Source organism: Schistocerca americana, chromosome 2, assembly GCF_021461395.2.
Source record: "Schistocerca americana isolate TAMUIC-IGC-003095 chromosome 2, iqSchAmer2.1, whole genome shotgun sequence".
Lineage (NCBI taxonomy): Eukaryota > Metazoa > Arthropoda > Insecta > Orthoptera > Acrididae > Schistocerca > Schistocerca americana.
The window spans coordinates 331,230,857-331,253,256 of record NC_060120.1 but is presented as its reverse complement, the minus strand read 5'-3'; the positions used below and the strand labels follow the sequence as shown (position 1 = coordinate 331,253,256).

Sequence of the window (22,400 nt, the reverse complement as noted above, 5' to 3'; positions counted from 1 at the left end):
AGCGTTCTGCTGAGCAGAGTAGTCTGAGCTATAGGGGGGAGGGGGAGGGGTAGTCTCCACATGATTTTTGTTTCCTCTTCGTTTTCTGCTCTCACGTCAAATGAAAACAAGACGGATTTCTGTGGCTGGGAACTGTCAAGTGAATTAAAATATAATCACATAATTATGGAAGACTAAAATATGTTACTAGTTTCAGATTTTATTTTGTTTCCACCTTTATGAAAGTCAAGCATTAATCGCCTTGCAGAACAATAGTTATTTTTGTCGGTTTGCTAAAGAAATTTGCCTTTTATTAGGGTTTCCTGCTGAGGCAGTGAATTTATTTTAAACGAAGTGTTTAATTCCACATTATCGTCTAGTTTCAACTGTTCGCTGCGTTTCAAGTGCACGTTTTCATCTTCTAGCACATGTGGCATTATGTCATAACAAAGAATCAAACATGAGATAATACAGTACTGGTACTCGAAGAAAATTTACGTCCCGAAAACTACACTGAAAAGTTTCATATCAGGTCGAGACCTACGTCATTGGGAATTTGGACATACGAATGTACACTGTAAGGCAAACTATCCATTTTAGTATGGTTCACGAAATTTCGACCCTCTTAGAGTATCTTCTGATGTCTTGTTTCTTTTATGACAAGATGTAAGATCTTTTAATGTTTTACACGTACGAACACACGGTCTTCCTACATCACTATAGCTGCGCAAGCGCGGTGACGCCTCTATCTGGCACTGTCTGGCAACTGCTGAAATGAATCTATTTCTAACAAGTCGCGGGAAAGTATTGCGAATTGTAGTTCGAGAAATGTTATTTTCAAAGTAAATTTCATTTTACGCAAGACGAACTATGTGCGAGAATGTACGATGGATTTCCTAAATCATAGAGCGTTTGCTCCCTTTTAAAAATCAACTCTCTGATGACGAACCATTTAGAAAAATTTCTAGCCCAGGAGATCAGAGATTTTTATCGGTATTAAAAATTTTACTAGCGTATTTGTGTGGTACATCTTAAAGTGTAACATGCGCTAAACAAATCAACATTACATGTGAAAGCTTAGCTTCTCTTGTGGCTTATTAATCTTTGAGACAAATATTATATGCCAAAGCTTTTCTTTTCTTGTAATAACGCCGTGTCTATTAATTTAAACCATTAAATTTTCCTGTTGATGGAATTCGAATTTATACTTTCGTAATACGAAAATATCCAGCGTACATGTTGCTGCACATCAAAGATCTTTCCAAAACGTGTTTTTTCGCCCTGAGTCCCGGGAAGTTCTACGCTGCTGTATAAAACCATATCCATTCAAAGGATACGTTTTACAGCTCCGAGGGAAAGTATACTGTCATTTAACACGGAAGAAGTGTATTTTCACCCTGGAGAAAATGAATTTTTATCCAGGAGATCCGGGAAAAATCCGGGAATTTTTTTTCTGTGTCCGCGTATACACCCTGACATACTGAGTCGTTCAAAAAATTTTTTGAAAACTCTTCTCAGCATATCTTGTGTTATGCCATCTTCCATGATCCTTGATCAAGCTTTGTAAGCCTCTGCTTTGAGGTATCCCCAAAGAAAAAACTCTCAGGGGCCCAAATCTGGGAAGCAAGGAGGCCATGAAACATCCCCTTGTAAGGAGATCAGATGACTGGGACACCGTTCTTGCAGAATTTCAGAATTTGGCATGAATGATGGGCAGTACGAGCCATGGCATCATCCTGTTGAAACCAAAAACACTTCTGTGCCATAGTCCTCACCATACTCATCCATTTTGCAGAGTAAAAATTTCTCCAGCAACTCACAATGACGCACAGAGTTCACGTAACAGTTGCACCTCAAGATCCAAAAAAGTAAGGCCCAATAAAGCCCGTGGAGGACACAGCGTACCAAACTGTCACTTTGGGGTTGTGCCGAGGTCTTTGGTGAAGTTCACGAGGGTTTTCAGTTTCCCAGTAATGAAAATTTTGCTCTTTATTTGGATAGGTGACAATGCACTTCATCGCTAGACCACAAAATAGGGTTAGATTGCACAGAGGCTAAGACTGCATTGCAAGCATCTGTATATTTCACCCAGTTTTCTGGACTAAGTTCTTTAATAACCATCAACATGTAGGGGTGAAAGTGAAGGTTAGAGTTTAATATTTGCCTTACTGTTCTGGACAATATTCCAAGAGTAACAGCATGTTTCAGCACGGAGTGCGGCCAAGACTGTTCAATGGACGCTCTCACTGCCAAGATGTTTTCAGGTGTCCCCACTTTTTTAGGTCGGTTAGCTGGTTTTCTAAGAAGTGCACATCCTATCACCCTAACACTAGTAATCCATTTCTTAATGGTTGTAGAATCAGAAACCCTGTCGTGACAATTCAAGGCAAACCGCTTATGGAAAGCCCTGTGTGTCGTCACCATGCTATCATTGTTTTTAAAGAATGTTTCTATGACAAAGCTCTGATGTTCACCATAGCATGGCATGGTGACTACTGAAAATGTTGTTGTTTCCCCCACCTACCACCACTACTCCCTTTGGACTACTGCACCTGCACACTCTTCAGTGATTGATTGAAACAAGAGAGTCCATTCTGCCCCATCTTGTATTTAACAACCTAATCCTTTTTTTGACGAATAAGCTAAAGCTATTTACTTTCACCTCATATGTATTGCCAGACATTTTATATTTTATCAACACAATGGTCTTCAGTACAGCTTTGTGTTGTACAGATTTCTTAAAATGTATAAAGTTATTAAAAACAGTATTAGGAATAGGATAGATTGCTACTCACCATAACGATGACCCAGAGAGTTTCAGACAGGCACAACAAAAACACTGTGACACACTATAGCTTCTGGCCAAATCCTTCTTCAGCAAAGAAAACACACACACACACTTTCACACAAGCAAGCACACCTCGCACACACATGACCACTACCACCAACGATCAGAGCTGCGGGTGATTGCAGTTGTGTGTGCGTGAGGTGTCTTTGCTTGTGTGTGTGTGTGTGTGTGTGTGTGTGTGTGTGTGTGTGTGTCTTCTTTATTGAAGAAGGCTTTGGCCAAAAGCTATAATGTATAACAGTGTTTTTGTTGTGGCTGTCTGAAACTCAAAACATCATTGTTACAGTGAGGAGCAATCTATCCTGTTGACATTCCAACTTGGAGTTTCTACAGTTATTAAAAACCATGCACCTTTGTGTTGCATACTGAATACCTTAACATGATCCTCCTTGGATGCTTTGTCACACACTTTCTAATTTTCAGTAGCTCTCTTTTTTTTTTATCAGCTGCCAGAGGTCACCAGTAATTTATGTTCTTGTTTCATTCTAAAATCAGAAAATGAATTTTGCCCTCTACACGGTGAAGCTGGCATTTCGTGAAAGCCTGCCGTAACTGTGTTTGCATACAACAGAAAGTAACACTTCCAAAAAATCAGTCACTTTCTTTTCAGTTTTTGACTTGCAATTTACCTGGTCAAACAATGGAAAATCTGTGACGGAATAATGAAAGACATATGAAAGGGATAGATTGCTACTCACCATATAGAAGAGATGCTGAGTCATTAAAATACTTTCTGTCTCTCTCTCTCTCTCTCTCTCTCTCTCTCTCTCTCTCTCTCTCTCTCATTCTCATTCTCATTCTCTTGTGCAACTCACACACATCCATGACCACAGTCTCTGGCTGCTGAGGACAGTGTCTAGCCCCAGCAGCCAGAGACTGTGGCCGTGTGTGTGTGTGTGTGTGTGTGTGTGTGTGTGTGTGTGTGTGTGTGTGTTTTGAAGAGGACATATCATTAAGAAATTTTGTTGTAAAAACTATAGTATCCTTGAACACATGGGGCCAGCATAAGTTACTGGAGGAGACCGTAGTTTTTGCAGAAATAGTGAAAGTGCTCTTTCTGTCATCTCCTGTTGGTCCCTGTTGTTCATTTTAGAGATTCTTTTCTTTATAGAACTTTCATTCAGTGTTAGTCTTTCAGTTTCTCTTTCAAAAACCAAAGTATGATGTAAAAAAAATGTTACTCAAAAAATATGCTGCTACAGAGAATATATTTTATTTTTTCAGATAGTGTCAAAAGGCAATGACCAGGTAGCAATCTCATCACGATTTGAGACACGTGAAGATGTTGCAGTAGTTCGTAACTATGGTCAACTTCTGGTGGAAGTTGCATCCAATGTCCCTGATGGAGTAGTCTGTTTCTTCACATCTTACCTGTACCTCGAATCAGTCGTAGCTAGCTGGTATGATCAAGGAGTTGTAGATAACATTCAGAGACATAAGCTGCTGTTTATAGAGACACAGGATGCTGCAGAAACAAGCTTAGCACTTCTGAACTACATTAAGGTTTGTAAATTAGTATACCTGTATGCATATTTGCTGCTAATATTAATGTCCCTATTTGTCCTAGTGTTCTGTGTGTAACTCAGTTTTTACTGTTATTTATTTTTTTCCAAGAAGTGACATTTTTTCTTTCGAAAATGCAGCTATGCTGGTGCATATCTGAAGGGTAGACTCTTATTTTGTACGAGTAGTGTGCTGTATTTCTTTAGGTATCCAATTTATTGACTTTTGTTTTTATATATTTACTTTAGGTGTAAAGGAGACCACTCATCGAAGCGTTGAATCTCCGACAGGTGCATACAAATGAGAAAGAAAACTTATTAGCTTTCGAAATAAAGTCTCCCACATTGTGTCAATGGGTCACACAGTAACAGGATTGCATTTTGGTGTATGGACTAGGGTGGGGTGGGGAGGCTTGGGGTTGTGTTGCGTTTGGTGGAATGAATAGGGGAGGGAGAAGTGGGAGACAGGAGGGGGGGTTGGAGGTGGGTAACTAGCAGCAGGTTTGTTGGTTAGGAATGCGGCATAGTGGGGGTGGCAAGTGCATAGGCTAGGCACGGGTTGCGGAGCCAGTGGACAGCAGTGCATGAGGAAGGTGACATGGATTGGGAGGGGCTGACAGGACAGAGAAAGGGGAAATTGTTGGGTAGAGAATGTGGGGACAGCGGGTTAAAGAGATTGAAGCCAGGATGGCTGCATGAGCAAAGGATGTGTTGCAAGAATAACTCCCTTTGGCATAGCTCAGAATAGTTAGTGATGGAGGTAAGAATCCAGATGGCCTTGCTTGTGGAGCAGCCATTGAACTAAATTGTGTTGTGCTCAGCTACATTTGTGCCACTGGGTGGTCGACTTTGTTCTTGGCCACAGTTTGGCAGTGGCCATTTATTCGGGAGGACAGCTGGTAGTTGTCATACCAACATAAAAATCTGTGAAGTGAAGTGATTTCAGTAGAGTTGGTATACGACATGGATGCTTTCTCAGGTGGCCCTGTCTGTAATGGGCTAGGATAAGTCTGTGACAGGACTGGAGTAGGAAGTGCTGGGTTTGTGGGTTGGACAGGTATTACACCAGGGTCTTTCACAGATATATGATCCTTGTGGTGATGAATTGGGATTGGGAGTGACATAGGGATGGACCAGGATGTTGGTTAGGTTGACTGGTTGATGTAATATCACTTTAGGAGGGCTGAGTAGAATCTTGAGCAGGATGTCCCTCATTTCCTGGCACGAAGATACATGACAGGGGGACATCTTACCCAAGCTGAAGTGGTGTTCTATCACACACACACCCAACTAACATAACATTTTGGTCCATCCCTATGCCACTACCAGTCTCTTGCCACAAGTATCACATCCCTGTGGAAGGCCCAGATGCAAGACAAGCCCACCCCACCCCCACCCACCGCACTTTGTACTGCAGTCCAGGCTCATCGTATCCCATAAGACATAGAGCTACCTGTGAAAACAGCCATGTCATGAACCAAGTCTGCTGCAATCACTTCACAGCTTTTTACGTCAGTATTACAACTACCAGCTGTCAAAATACCATGAGTGGCCACTGCCAAACTGTGTACAAGAACAAAGTTGGCCACCCAGTGGCACAGCAGTTTGTTAGTTTCGTGTTCCACTGATTCTGTGTTCATATATTCTTTTATCAAATACTGGCTACCAGTTTTTAAGTATAAATTTGTCAATGGAATAGAAGTATTTGTCCAAGATAAATGATTTTAAGTTGGATGTCAAACTTGCTTCACTGTCAAACATTTAGTGTTAGTTAGAAAAATGATCAAAAATTTTTGTAGCTGCATGTAGCACTTCTCTCTGCTTCCCTCTCATGTTGTAGGTACGTACATAACTGTTCATCTCGAATTGTGATGGATTATTTATGACGAATTTCATTACTGAATGTATGTATTGTGGCAGGGCATTTAAATGCCTACATTCTTGAAGAGGTACCTGCATGATGTCTGTAGTTGAACATCTCATATTGTTCCTACTGGTCGCTTTTATGCAATCAATATATTCTCTCTCAGTGATGAGTTACCCAGAAAATTATTCTGTATGACGTTACTGAGTGGAAATAAGCAAAATATATCAGATGGTTGATACATTTGTTTCCAAGATCAGCAATTATTCAAAGAGCAAAAGTAGCTGAAATTAATTGTTTGAGAAGCTAAGTAATATACTTCTTCCAGTTAAAGTTTTCATCAATATGTAAACACAAAAATTTGGAACATTGTACCGTACTTACTGACTCCTGCTCATGTACTGATATGACTGTTTGTTGTACAGAAGTGAATGTAGTGAGGTCTTTTTTTCCAATTTTTATGGAGAGTCTGTTTTCAGAGAACCACTTAGTAATTCGTTTGAAAATATAATTTACCAACTCTTCTGTTGCTTTCTGTCTAATGGGATTTATCATAACATTAATATCATATAAAAAGTACCAGTTTTGCTGCTCAATATGCAGTTGAGCACACCATGCTAGAGTTCAGTGACTGCTTCACAATCTGAGCCGTCTGTATCCTTCCCTCCACCACCTTCTACTCTGAACTGTGTAAATGGGAGTTATCCTTGCAACACATCTTTCGCTTGTGTGATACTCGTGGCTTCAGTCTACATTAACTCACCAACCCCACATTCTTTACCCAGCAGTTCCCCTTTTCTCTGTCCTGTTACCCCCCCTCCCAATCCACATCATCTTCATTGTGTGCTGGAACCCACCAGCTCCAGTATTCGTGTATCATGTACATTGGTGTCCGGTTATCAAGTCTTAATGTGCTACAGTACAATTACGCCATTTCTCTTTGAATGTGTGCTAGTTTGCAAATAAAAAGATGTAAGCATGTTTTGTAATGTTCTCTCCACAATAACTAGAAACCAGTATCAAGTGCTGTAATGATCATCAGCTGTGCTATGACAAAGTCAGAGAAGGGATGTGGTTATCTGTTAGTGACTGTGCGTGCTGTGATGTGACATCATCATCGCTCACAGCACCAAGTCATTATTCTTCTTTGAAAGTGTTGTGATGACATTCCCTGCTTTATTTCTTCGTTGGTGTTGATGTAGTGGCTGAAAAACTAGGGGATCTCTACTGTGAATGATGTAGCTGACAGGTGCACACTTGCATTTTACAGTTCTTTACTTTCACTGTTCACAACCCCCAATAATACACAGTTATATATGGCCAGTGCACTAGTGTTCTAACTTCTCATAAGCCTCATTAATAGTTTGCAGGTGAACATCCACATACTGCTACAATATTTTACTTTTGAACATCTATGAGCAGTAAAAACATAACTACATAATTCACAGTTCTTTTGTAATAATCAGATATGTATGGAACAGACACTGTCATTGCTTTAACACACAGCCTGTTGGTGTAACGCTTATTTCTCTGTTAAGTTGATCTGAAACTCAGCTGTGGGCTGACTCTCGGGACCAAAAATCGGGCCCTTATATATCCTCTCAATAATAGGCGCTGAAACTGCACATTGTTTGAAGTTTAATTTACAGACATTACAATTAAAATTTAACTCATTAGATTAACTGAATACATTAAAAAATTCCATCTTTTTAACAGTTTCTTCTGCTACAAGAGTTAGGCCGAATTATTTGTTTAAATCGTGAAATTAACAAATGTGGTTACACAAACAATACTTTTGACAAAACTGTTAATTACTTTGGGATTAATCAAGGGCAGGCTTTGCTAACATGTTTTCGAATAGAGCCAAATAAATACTTTAAGATTACTAGCATTTCGTCTTCCAAATGTTCATAATTGTTACAGAATTTATATTTATTTATGTGTCAACAATAGAATTTAAGTTAGAAAACAATTACTGATTTCGCCGTATAGTGAAAGACAGTAACTAGAAATAGTCAAAATAAATCAGAAAATCAACTACATACTTAAAACTAAGCACAAAATTGGATCTGGTGTTATATTCTTTAAAACTGAGGGCCAACCTTTCTCTTTTATGAAAATGCAGATTATACTCACATATTATGTTAATGGTAACCAGTTAAAATCGAAAAAATTAATTTAAGCAGGCAGATGTAAAGCAAGAGGGGAAGTAAAAATATCCCAGCATGCCTCATCACAGTGTGTGTAAATATTGTCATATTGTGCAAGTGTAGAGTATGAGAGACTCTTGAGGAGCTGTTGACTTAATGGTGCCATGGCCAAGTAGTCATGCTACCTGAATGGAAATCCACTGACTCAGGTTTGATTCACACTGCTACTATTTTTCCCTGCCTATCACAATATTGAATAATTAATTGTAAAATTTAAATATATGTAAACATTTCAATTTATGTACACAAAAGTAACATATTCAATTTAGTTACAACTACTACACTGTTAACTCAAAGGTAAATAAACCAAGTATTTGTAGAAATTTAGTATTAAAGTGTTTCCTGTAGATGATCTGATTTCCAGTAGATCTTTGAAGGAGAAAGTAAGAGTTAAAGAGTTAGGTGGATCTACTCCAAATGTAAATCTAACAACAGGAAGGTGTGGGACAAAGCTCATCGATTTGGCTCAGATTATGTGAGCAGAAGCTGATAGATGACCCTTTCAGGTTTCTAGTGTATTTTGTCTGAGTGGGTGTTACAAAAAGTAAAACCTTCTCTAAGGATTTACGCATAGAGTAAGAGGGATTTTTGGGCTGCAGTTTACATAATGCCTCAGTAGCACAATGGTGAATCACACCGACTGGCAGTTAGTCAGCATGGGTTCAGTTCCCGCTACTACTGTGATTTATTCTTCATTTACTTCTATTCTTTGCAATGTTTAACAAGTGATTACAAAATTTAAAAATATTTTAACAGGTCAGTTTATACATGTAAAATTAATACATGAATCTAGTTAAGATTACTGTCCTTATAAATCAAAAGGCTATTGAACACCACATTGTAACACATTGGTAAAATTTTGAAGAAGCCACCACTGATCATGTGCCTAGCCCACACACCTGCCACCCCTCCTATCCCGTATTCCTAACTACCAAACCTGCTGCTTCCCTCCAAGCCACTGGCTGCCTACTGCCCCCCCCCTCCCTCCCCCCCTCCCTCCCTCCAAAAAAAAAAAAAAAAAAAAAAAATCCCTTTCCTGTCTCCTGCCTCTCTCTCTCTCTCTCTCTCTCTCTCTCTCTCTCTCTCTCTCTCTCTCTCTCTCTCTCTCCCTCCCTCTCTCTCCCTCTCCCTCTCCCTCTCCCCCTCCCCCTCCCCCTCCCCCTCCCCCACCCCATCTATATGTGTTTGTGTTTTGTGCTGTAGCTTGACAAAGGATTTCTCCCAAAAGTTTTCTTTCTCTTTTATGCATGCCTGTTGATGACTCAATGCATCTGCTATTCAATGAGTGGTCTCCTTTATTGCTAGAGTATTTACATTTTGCCAGAACTTTCCTAACTAGATATATTGATTTTTCTTTAGTTTAATGGGCAGTGAGCCATTATCACCAGCAGCTTTATTATTTTTAACATGAATATGATAACCTTTAGCATAGCTATAGTCTTCCTACTTTTAGAAGTATTATATGAGGAAATTTTGCTGTGTTTTTATAAATTCTGGCCAATTCACAATTTTTTTTTTTTTTTTTTTTTTTTTTTTCCTTTTGACACATTTGAAATTAAGTAATCTGGTATACAAAATCTTCTTGAACCTATTCTGATCATTTGGTGTATTACTTTTAGCTAGATAGTTCAGAACAATTTGCAATGAAACAAGTTGTTGAAATATAATTTGTGGTTTATGTGATGCATTAACTCTTTTTGTTTCTTCTTCATCTGCAGTCCACTTTAGTATGCACATTTTTGGAGACATGCTACGTTATGTAAACTCTATCCACACTTGACGCATCACCTCTTCATCAGGAATGTGATTTGACCGTGACAGGAAATTGGCAAATTTAGTTTACAACATAACCCACAGAGAAAATAGTCTGAGGGTAAAAAGTGAGGGTGTTGTCAAGTTCAGAAACTTTGTTCACCACCACTGTTCTAATGCCAGTGAAAAGTGTTCTTAGGACACATCTTACCACAAATGACAAATGTGGCAGTTCACCTTCTTATTAGAAAGATAAAGCCGATTCACTCCACTAACTGATATGTTTGGTGGTGCTCTAGTACATTGAGGCTTTTATCATCATTAACTGCATCTAATTAAATTTTTAAATACAGTATGTATCAAGATCCACAAACCATTTCTCAGGCAGTGTATGGGTCTGCTTTTGCTCTCTGTGGCGCTCTCTGTTAATATGGAAGTTACACACTGATGCCTTCACGTATGTCCTAGCTAAGAAATATTTATCTTTCTCCATATGGGTTAGTATGCATTATCAACGGACCTGATTCTGTCTTTCCCTGCAATATTTTGTGTTAACATGACAATAATATACAGTATAACCCCGTCTACCTTCACGGAATTAACATTTTCCCACCGTTTTTTATCGGTCCCATCAAATTTTATGTGCCCACAATGTTAATTTGCACCTGATTTTGCGTGAACATATTTATAATTTTCCCGCGATTTACACATTATGAAAAAATGTTTGTGGAGAAACAAATGATGCTGGCATAATGTTGTCCATCCAGTAGTGTTTACAAATATTACATGGTTAAGTTCCTTGACACCAGGGCACTCTACTCAGAGGATTTGAACCAGTAAATGTGTAAAAATTGGAACAATTCATGCCGTATCTCCCGCTGCTGTCAAGCTCTAATTGGCGTGGTGGCTGATGTGAGTAACTAGGTTCATTTGAATGAAGATATTAGACCAATCACAACCATTTCCTAACTGTCTCTAATGCGCAAACACATTTTTGTGATTGTTATGATCATCGTGACACCTTCGTCGAACCATACTTAGCATGTTTCGGCGTTTGGCCACTTGGAGCACTAGTTGACACCGTCATTCACTTTGTGTTGTTCAACCGTTTGGGTATTTTATTCATGCTGAGCAAAACGTCTTTCGAAAATTACTCTGGTACTCAAATGCAGTATTTTCGCATGTATCTTTTGTGATGTTACACAAACAAACAATATGTGTGTGTGTGTGTGTGTGTGTGTGTGTGTGTGTGTGTGTGTGTGTGTGTGTGGTTTTGTACATAACTGATGAGGCACAGTATCTGATAACCTCAAAAAGACAGCTACAGTGCAAGAGACGCAGAATAACACATATTCAAACACCATGCAAAGTACTTATTTACATATTTGCACTTGACAACAGGAAAAATTCTCAAAAAGTGTCATTTTAAGCATGAAAAATACGTAACTAGTGCAGTATTTCATCATTTAAATGAATGACAGCTGCAGGCTTTCAAAAACATTGATTATGACATAGGAAATTGAGTCAAACATTCCTACTTCCCAGACAGTTATCAGTTCCAGTTACGTTAGCGGTTTTTGTTAAATAATAAACCTTCATTAGATAATAAACAAGTCCCTGACAAGTCTTTTGATGCCTCTAATGTACAGATATCATTCATAAAGGCAAGGGGGTATCCTATACGTAACCTTTACAGCTTAAAATGTTATTTCCTACATTTTACATTTTCCCACATTTTACACCATTTTTTGAAGTCCCTTGAAAAGTGTAAAAATGGGGTTCATTGTATTAGGTAAGAGTATGTGATGAAATTTTGTGATCCAGGAGGGTAGAGCCATCTTAGTGGAACTTCTTGTCTTTGGAATGTACACCATAATTAAACTGTGCACCAGGATTATATAGAAATTTTTCCTTTCATTGTCAGTATTCTGTGACTAAGACATTAGTACATGACCTATGACTTAATGAAAGAGGTGTGAAATCTGTAGATTTTTTAAAATCCCTTACAGGCATGTGAGAGTGGGCGTGGTGCAGTACTTCTTTCTGTCGCACGAGGCAAAGTGTCAGAAGGTGTCGACTTCGATCACCATTTAGGCAGAGCTGTGCTCATGTTCGGAATACCATATGTGTATACACAATCACGCATCCTGAAGGCTCGATTGGAGTACCTAAGAGACCAGTTCCAGGTATGTATCCACAGTGAATAAGATTTTTATTTGAAACTGTAATGACAATGCATTTTGTATCAAATTCTCCAACCTTTCTCTCTTGATAAGTGAAAGTGCTGCATGTGCTGTACTCCACTTGAGAACACTTTTTCTACCACTGAGACTGTCTCAGGAAATTGTTGTACATGGAAATGTACCCACCTCGCTTGTCTGTGTAGTATATCATGTGTTGTATGGCACCCTATAGTGATCACTGCAGTGGCAAGCAGATGAAAATCAGTTTAAATGTCAGTGAGCACTTTGAACTGCATCTGACAGACCAAATCAGCACAATGAAGCTACTTTCCAGTGAAACATTACGTGCCACACTTTTTCTCATAACTGTCCATCACCCCACTTCTTACCTCATTATGTGTTCACTACTTTTATGGCATTTGTCACAGCACAAATAGATTGTAGTGCTTTTAAGTGTGCAGTCTTGTATATTTTCTGTGTTTACTTAGTCTTAATGTTGCTGTCTTCAAATGAAATATTTTTAGTTTTTACTTTGGCAGAAAACATTCCTATGTACAAATTTATCATCTCTTCTTTTATGATACAAGTTGTCAATGTAAAAACCTCATGTTTTGCTTCTACCATCTTAGCTCCTTCAATGTTACATTTCACTCTGTGCATAGCTGAATTCTCTCCAGTTGGTAGTTATTTGTTTAAAGACAGATAAATGTGCACACATTTCCAGACAGTTTTAAGTTACAGAATCCAAACTCACACAGTTCATGTTAAAGTTCTTCAGCAGTTTCCTTCATTTATCCATTATATTTTGCTCAAATTTCAAGCTACCTCATTTTCTGGATGCTTCCATTATTACTTATGAATTGTAATCTACAAAAACACATTTTCACAGATAAGGGAGAATGACTTCCTCACTTTTGATGCAATGCGACATGCAGCCCAGTGCGTGGGTCGTGCACTGCGTGGTAAAACTGACTATGGTATAATGGTATTTGCTGACAAGGTAAGTGACTTTGTGTATTTCGTGTTGATAATCTCAGTTTATTACTTTACAAAAAAAGTATTCAGTGATGATTTTGTATCTTTAAGAGATTCTCACGCCAGGATAAGCGCAGCAAATTACCAAAGTGGATACAAGAACATCTCAAAGATTCATTATGTAATCTTTCAACAGAAGAAGCTATCCAGGTAATTCAAAAAGATTTTTATAAAATGGTTTTGTGTGTGTGTGTGTGTGTGTGTGTGTGTGTGTGTGTGTGTGTGTGTGTGTGTGTGTGTACTCTTTGAAGAGCACTAATTTGAATTTAGTTCAAGAATCCTGTTTTAGAATTAACATACAGATAACATTTATCATTTAGACCAGTTATGCAGGTGACATTACATGGTAAATACGTCGTGTTTTGGTTAATAGGCTCTCAACATTTCAATTATAATATTTTTAAATAATTAAAAGGGGCTTTCAAATGCACTTTAAGATTACATCAGTCTGCTAGACCAGTATTTAAAACAAGACTTTGTCTTGTGAACAACGCACATTCTGAATGAGAGTTGCAGGCATAACTTGTAGGAAGTGTAAAGGTTCAGCCTGTCACTACCTCTCTTCTGCTCTCCAAACTCCACAGAAGCTCTCAAATGTGCCTTGCTGAACTAGCATTCTGAATATCCTTCTCACAAGAGTGCCAATGATTTTCTATGAAATTACAATGCTAGTTGCAAAAGCAACAAACCACTGCAGCAAAACAGTACACTAGGTGTTGTTCATTCTTTTGCAATTAACTACTGTTCATGCCATTATTCTTGTCCCTGCTGCCACACATTCTGTGCTGAGTGGCATTCCTTCAACTGTGCATTTTAGTTTTGTTTCTTTTGCCTTTTATTTTCCTCTTCTGTCAGTCTGATCCACCATTCACTTCCCAATCTTATGTTCTGTGTATCATCGTACTTTGCAAACTTTTCTAGTTTGAGTAGTTATTCAATTTGTTGATTGCCATAGCTTCAACTTTATCCACATGCGCCACTGTGCAGACATGTTAGTCAAGTGTATCCCTTTAAAAGAATGCCCAATGAGAAATTTGTGTATGAAGAACTACAAATATTGTTGGCTATAGTGTATGCCCAGTATTATAAATATTACAAGAGCTTCCAAAGTTCTGATTGTGAATGTGTCGCTTTACTTTCTCCCAGATTGCTAAACGATGGCTGAGACAAATGGCACAACCATTTAGCCGTGAGGACCAGCTGGGAGTTTCACTGTTGACACTTGAACAACTTCAGAATGAAGAGATGCGGAGGAATCAGCAAGCAGCTGCTGAACAAAACTAGTACACAGTGTGACCAGTCTGGTTATCAGATAGCCACTGACTGAGGAAAACCATTTGAAAATCACATCAGTGTGTGTGTGTGTGTGTGTGTGTGTGTGTGTGTGTTTTGCTCAATATTAAATTTCCATGAATAACACTGGTGAAGTATTTATTGCTTTTATTTTTGTATTGTTTCCCAGTCCATGTTGTGTAAATGCATCATCTTCAGTACAAATCATAGTATTTTTTATATGTGTACATTGTAATGTAATTACATGTTCTCATTTTACTTTGAATGTTTGTAATAAATGTGTGTATAGCCTCCTTGCTTTTCTTTTTATACTTAATTATCCTCATCGCTGGAATGTGCACCAACACTGGTTTTAATTCCAGATCACTCAGTAGTATCTTCTGTAGTGAGCTGTTGTAACATGTGTATTCTGGAAAATTTCTGTCTTATATCTTCTAAGGGTTTGCTACACATTTCTCTGTGCCACATTAATAAACTTTTTTCTGGAATTTGGTAAAGTTAGTGTGTTTGTAAACAATGGCATTGTGTCATGATTGGCAATTATGGTTTAGTCCAAGCAGCAATATAGGAAATACACGTGCATATAAGTATTAAAACATGAAACTTCTGTAATACATGTTGCCTGATATGAGTTACTGTAGCACAATATTTTCAGTGATTCCTATAGGTTGATAATTTACTTTAATTGCATTGTCATACAATACTATCTTGTAAGGTAACAGCAAATTAAAGTATACAAACACTTTCATGATAGTGCGAAAGAATGTATGATAATTCTACGCCAGTCTCAGAAAAATTACCAGCAATGTGGATTCCATGTGTAAACAGTTTCCATAATGAAAAATTGGGGGAGGTACCGTATTTACTCGAATCTAAGCCACACCTGAAAAATGAGACTCGAAATCAAGGAAAAAAAAAAATTCCTGAATCTAAGCCGCACCTGAAATTTGAGACTCAAAATTCAAGGAGAGAGAAAAGTTTTAGACCACCCTAACATGAGACACAATTGAGGCCGAATGAATGAAGATACAGCTACAGTAGTTTGGCCCGAGTCGTAAGCTTAACGGTTAAGCTTTACCAAGTAGCCATTCCTATGTCAATTAACCAAAATGACAGTCACAATCACATTATTTATTTTGTCGCCAACCGGTTTCAACCCGTGATGGGGTCATCTTCAGGGCAATTTACACTGTGAAGTTATAATATTAGTAAGTAATCATGTACAAGCAATTGCTGCTATCTCCACGCAACTATTCATTGCTATGTGTCAGGTGCTCCGTCCGTATTTATACGGGTACCCTTCCTTTTTCACGTGCTTAGTCTGGTTTGAATCGATTGCTTATTTTGCTTTGATCTTACAAGTGTCATTCTCTTTGTTGTAGGTGTTAAGTCACTCTAAGATGAAAATGCATTATTCTACTGTGTCATGCATTGTTTGTCGCATTCTGATAATGAGTGTTTACGACCTGTCGCCGCTTGCGGCATGGCTTGCTTTTGTGCGCACTACTGCGGCTTACAATAAAAAAAAAGAGGGGGAGGAATTGTGTCATAAGCGAAACAATGGCAAGAGACTGCTATTTGTTATTACTTACACTGCTGCTTTCTTTGATAATGACCAACAAGAACCAAATAATAGACTGCATATGATAGAAGGTGTTCTGAACGAGAGTTTAGCGAAAATTTTTCTCCGTTTTTGAAAATCTTTGCAGACGCCTCTTTAGTACATTACATTCTGCTCAGAAATTAGAGTCATCTTAGATTTAAAAATCTAGTCAGTTGCCATGCTTCATTTCTGACTGTATCACTATTCAGCATAAGAATTATACGAATATAAACATGACATGATATGTATATTCTTCCACATTTGCTGTTGTCTCACTCTAGTTTCGTAGTTTATTAGGCAGACAGAATTTAAATGAGATAGCAGCAAACATGAAAGAATACATGGTATAATGTTTACATTCTTCTAACTTCTCTTTTAATTTATTTACTGACGCAGAGGTTTTGGCGCCAGTATTTATCTTTGTGCCTGCAAAGCATGCTTGTGTAGCGCTACATATATTCGACAGCAGAAGTTAGCTGTAGTGGTACCTACCAACATTTTTCAGAACTTCTGCTTACTTTGCATTCGATTCTAAGCCGCAGGCAGTTTTTTTAATTACAAAAACCGGAAAAAAAGTGCGGCTTAGATTCGAGTTAATATGGTAATACTAAGTGGGAATAGCAATAAATTCACACCAAAAAAATCACATGAAATTTAGATCACAATAAACATTAAAGTTTACACAGTTAATAAAAAGAAGCTGTTTAAACCGATTTTTTATTCGTTTAACTTAAATACATTGTCAAAAGCCAGACAGCAGCAAGTAAAATATTTTTAGTGTATTTGTAAAATATGCTTCAGTGTGTTAAATACTTTTTAATCACAATTAATTCAAAATAGACCAAGGATATCATTTGTGAGCACTAACACAGGGCAGTGGAAAAAGTTTGCTCCATTCAGACACGCGATCATAGTAGTATAAACCCTTCTTCATTGTGAGTTGTGAGCCTATTTCCATATATTGTTTCTGTGATGCTGTAAGTGGTTTCCAATCCACATTTACTGTGTCATCCTTCTCTGACGTTGGATTGCTGAAACATGAAAGTTTAGTTGAATTTTTAATTTTCACTTTAGTTTCAGATAGGATGTTGCTCTGCCATACACTGTTGAAATTAATGTGTATACAGTAAATAGATTAGACTGAAGACAGGCATCATCAGACATTTGAAAATGACCCTTTCATTCAGACAGCAGATCACAATAGGCTAATATTAGCTGTCAGTTTCAGTGATTGCAGTCTGTCCAAAATCCTGATGGAGTTTCCTTTTGCATAATGTTCATAGCTAGCTGCTTCTTAGATTGTAATATTGGTGATTTTTCTCCGCCCAACTACTAAATTAAAAATTTTAATTTTAATAATGGAAGGAATAAAGGTAACAACTCACTACGTACTTTGAGTGTGGTTGATCTGCACGGCCAGTACAAGATTGCTAGCCTGGATAATGTAGCAATCGTGGAATCGGACAGCTAATATTTGCGTATTACAGTCAATTCTCTGAATGTTTCAAACATTTAGTATGCACATGCATGCTGCAATAGTTAGCTCTGAAGAATGATGTCACCCAAAAGCTTGGCAACATTATTAGTGCCTATCAACCCCTCAGTGTTTCAACTAAATGAGAGTTGTTGCCTTTGCTTCTTCCATTATTTATATACAAACAGGGACTTTCTACTGCAATGGTGTAAATTTCAAGGATTATGGTTTTTGATAACAGTTGTAAGGTAAGCATTTATACTCCAGTGACTCAAGGAATGGCATATTCAGCTTGACTGCAGAAAGAATGGGAAAAGGGGAGACAATTCATTTAGAATTTACATCTTAAGATTATGAACAAGTCTAAGATGCGATAGTCAGTATCAGATCTCAACTCTATACTTAAGTTGCTACTGTTCATGTAAAAATATGTAAAGCATGTAACCACATTTCATGCTGCCATTGCAATCCTAACAGCAGGAGAAAAGTGTTATGTGCTCTGATGCTTCATACGGAACACCAGTAATTAGTGGTCTAAGAGGTCATGGAACCATACGTGAGGACAGTTGCAGTGTACATAATCATTTAAGTTGTTGGCATTACTGTGTGTGGTGCGTGCACACAAACACAACTCACACATGCATGACCATAGCCTCTGGCTGCTAAGACTAGACTGCGCAGCAGTGCACGATGGGAGAAGCAACCGGGTGGTGGGTGTAAGGAGGAGGCATGGGTGGGGAGGGGTAAGGATGCAGTGTATTTCTCGATACCTGAAGAAGAAACATTTATCATGGATAACTTCTGAGTGTTTCACATTAGCAATAAATATTATGATGAATGTAATTAGTTTTATTGCAACTTACCCTGATTTGGCAAAATTGGACCACATTTTAGTCATTCTCTTGACTGTTACGTACTCAGGGTCATCTTTATTAAAGAATGGGAAAAGCGTCGAAATGTAGAATAAGTAAATTAGATCATCATGATGCACAACACCTTTACATGAAAGAAAAAGAAATATATTTGTATTATTCCATTAAAAATAAAACTCAGATTGAGGCAAAAGCCGGATTTTTTTAATGCTCATTCTGCAGTTTCTCTAAACTTTGCATACCGTAAGGTGTAGTAGTTCCAGGTGCATCCACCCAACTGTATCTTCCCTGATAAGTGAACTGGTAGTAATACACTGGAAATGTATTTCTTTTGGATAGCATTCGAGCCGATCGATATACTGGGAATATCGTAATTGAATCAGCGTACAGCTGAAAGAAAAGTGATCTTATTTTAAAGGTAACATACAATAATATGTCTGCTCCACAATACACTAAAGTCTTAGTTCATAGTGGAATAGTGCATACATACTATGCAAAGCCGCTGCTGGGCAGCCATCCAGCGATACTTAGCCTCTAGGTGTAGTAGGGCAACAAACATGCATTGCATTGCATACGTGCCAGAAACTCACTGATTGGAAAGAGCTGCTATACATTTATGTTAAAACAAAGTGTGAAAGTTACCTCATATGTCACCTTAATCGAATTATAGTGTAATTATAGATATGAAAGGTTTGAATTTACTAGGCAGTAGCAGTTACATAAACTAATAACTTTGACATTTCATTATAAAATCTCAAGCTCCCAGGAACTAATTTCCTGTTTTTCAAGTCTCCTTTGTATGCAGTGCTACAGGTCTAAGTCCCTGTTGATATCGTTGCCAATCCAACTGAAACTGATCTCTCTGATTATAAAATAACACATGAATCTTATACAGCAGTAGCAGGATGTGTCTTAAGGCTAATAGGTGGTGGGGAAGGAGATCGATGGTCACTTCTAGCATCACTGTTCATGTTTACTGTAACAACATACAGTGTTATAGCCAGTGTCTTTCTATATGTGGCACACATGGTAACACATTACCCAACAAATAGCCATTATCGCTGATAAAACTGTATCATTACATCTGTATTTCATGGACAGCTTTCATAGATTTCACTTGCTTGAACTCCCTCACCATCTCTCTCAAGACTTACCACATTTTAGAATTCCATGAACTATCCTGTATACTTTTACAGTTTGTATCCTAGATGCCTGTCAACTTTGAAGGACTTGGGACATTTGATTCAGCATTGGATGGCTCTATCATAACTTTCCAGAAGACAATGGGGGCCAATACTGTTACTGGGATACTTAACCAATAACTGTGTTTGAAGAAATATCTGTAATAACTCTGACACTTTAGCTTACATTCCGGAAAGGGAAGATTCAGATTTCCATTTGACCATACAGATTTAGGTTTCTCATTGATTGTTTATCCAAATTACTGCAGGCAGAAGACAGAATGGTTCTTCAGACAAGGCCAGGGCCGATTTCCTGCCCTACCCATGTCCAGTCTGATTTCATACTCCGTCTCTAAGGATCTCGTCAATGGGGTGTTACTTTTCTGACATACTTCCACTTACAGGTTCTGCAATCAAGACACTATGCCAGTGGATCAAACACATTACCAAAAATACGTAAGGATTCCAAGCTCCTGTCATGATTCGCAAGCTTATTCACGTAAATCCTTGACAAGACACTGGAAACTGCATGGTGGAGGCTATATGCTACTAAACTTTGAAAGCCATCAGATATTTTCCTGTACTCATTTGCTTTACCTTTAATTTGTATATGTTGAAAAAAATCTCCCATTAGTTTCAGAAACTGGACATTTGCCAAAATACAAATAATCAGTTTGAATCTGCAGCAGTTCTTACACTCCCTTTTCCTCCTCATCCGTTCAAAAGGAACATAAAGCTAAACACTCAGTATAAATCTATTTTGATTGCTCAAGTCCAGTAATATATTGTCAGAGTGCCTTCATTCATATATTAAAGGCATTATACAAATCTCTGTTCGTACCTCTTCTGCACCTTAGTAGTCACCTTTGATGCCAACCCTTTACACCAGTATTTCTCATGTGAATTGTCTATTTACGTGTTGGTTTTTTTAATCTGTCTTTGCCCACTTGAAAGAAAACGTGCTCACCTTTCTATTCATTGTAGTCAGTCACGATTTGACCTTAGGCGAGTGGCTTGGAATCTGTGAACCAGAGAATTTCTCTTTTCCTTGCATCCAAGAAGCACCTATCAAAGAGTTGTATAGCCTGGTTGGCTAGAAGACCCTGAAGGATACTTTCTGCCTCTTAATGAGAAAGGGTTTTCTTTGTCTGTGCACACCCTTTTCTCATTGCGTGTAATAACTGTATCTTCCTTGTATCTGTTGGGTGTAAGTGACTATAATGGATTGTGTGTGTATGGTAGTGTGGTGTCATGTTTGTATTGAATGATGACTATGAGAGAAAAGAGAGGCTGAAACCCAGTGATGGCACATACCCTACTCCTCTCGAATAACACTAAGGGGCCACTGAGTTTATGATCCTCATTCAACAGGTGGCTCACCATCAACAGTGTCCTATGGTCTCACTCCATGAGAGACTGCAAAGACATTTTGTATTTAATCAAGGACACTTGTGCAAAGTCCCATGATCAAGACTTTTGTGCCTCTGCTTTTCTTGCTGGCCAAATACTAGTGCCGAAAATTTTTTCCATCATTAGGATTCTCATCCGCTATCTTTGAGTCAAGTGCTAGCATGGAGGCATATGTTAGCAACTTTGGCCACGGGGCAGGGGAGGAGGGGGGGGGGGGGGCAGATAACAGTCACCCCCCTGCGGGTCCGGGGATTAGAATAGGCCCGCGGTATTCCTGCCTGTCGTAAGAGGCGACTAAAAGGAGTCCATCCCCCTCACGGGGGTAGTTCGCGCCTGCGTCCGGAGACGGACGGTTCCACGACCTATCATCGTGGTCCTTTTGGTTTTTTCACTTCTCGTTTCTTCCTTCCTTTTGTTGGTTCCTTTCTTTGCTCTTCTCCACCTCACTGTCTTCCTTACTCTTTCCCTTGCCTTCTCCTTGCCTTCTCATTGCCTTTTTCTCCTTGCCTTCTCATTGCCTTTTTCTCCTTGCCTTCTCATTGCCTTTTTCTCCTTGCCTTCTCATTGCCTTTTTCTCCTTGCCTTCTCATTGCCTTCTTCTCCTTGCCTTCTTATTGCCTTCTTCCCCTTGCTTTCTCATTGCCTTCTTCTCCTTGCCTTCTCTGGTCTCCGCCTCGGCGTTTGAGACAGTCTGTCCTCTTTCTCCCTCTCTCTCTTCTTTTTCCTCTTCTTCCTTCCTCCCTGTGCGTGTCTGAAGGCCGACCCACGCGTTCGCACGCGTAGCCGGTGACGGGGTAACGCGTAAGTCCCCGCCCTGGGTAGACATGTAAGGCACGCGCGTACCCCCTGGTAAAGGCCAGGCCCGGGGAGGGGTGATTGCCTGAGCTGATACCTTCTGACCATGCCGATTGGTCCCTCCGTCTGTTTCTCGGGAGGTGTGACCTGAGGTGTAAACATTCACCTAAGGCGGGAGTGCCCTCTGAGAGGGTCCCCACAAGGAAGGAGCGCGCCATCGGAGACGCTGGCAATCATGGGGGATTCCTCCGCAATGGATTCTACTCCATCTCTTTCGACTTCGACCCAAAAACGGAAACGTGACCAGCCAACAGTGACAAAAGTACTACCGCCTGCCCCACAGTTCCTCGTAGTTTCTCGAACTGAGGACGGAAAGGATTTTTCCTCTGTCAACCCTTT

The 22,400-nt window shown here is 38.9% G+C and overlaps 2 protein-coding genes across 2 annotated transcripts in view; one reads left to right on the top strand and one right to left on the bottom strand.

Annotated features, from left to right (window-relative positions):
- LOC124593718 (general transcription and DNA repair factor IIH helicase subunit XPD) overlaps positions 1-14,959 on the top strand; it is a 48,732-nt gene extending 33,773 nt beyond the window's left edge. Inside the window, exons 11-15 of the mRNA XM_047132030.1 lie at positions 4,052-4,330; positions 12,165-12,341; positions 13,228-13,338; positions 13,425-13,523; positions 14,520-14,959. Of these exons, the coding sequence (XP_046987986.1) occupies positions 4,052-4,330; positions 12,165-12,341; positions 13,228-13,338; positions 13,425-13,523; positions 14,520-14,657 (804 nt within the window). The 3' untranslated portion in view covers positions 14,658-14,959. The remainder of the gene's footprint in view (positions 1-4,051; positions 4,331-12,164; positions 12,342-13,227; positions 13,339-13,424; positions 13,524-14,519) is intronic.
- Positions 14,960-16,972: 2,013 nt separating this feature from the next.
- The window catches only part of LOC124595549 (juvenile hormone esterase-like), a 124,907-nt gene continuing 119,479 nt past the window's right edge, over positions 16,973-22,400 (bottom strand). Inside the window, exons 8-10 of the mRNA XM_047134329.1 lie at positions 18,858-19,005; positions 18,607-18,739; positions 16,973-17,300 (exon numbers count right to left, since the gene is read on the bottom strand). Coding sequence (XP_046990285.1) covers positions 17,120-17,300; positions 18,607-18,739; positions 18,858-19,005 — 462 coding nt within the window. The 3' untranslated portion in view covers positions 16,973-17,119. The remainder of the gene's footprint in view (positions 17,301-18,606; positions 18,740-18,857; positions 19,006-22,400) is intronic.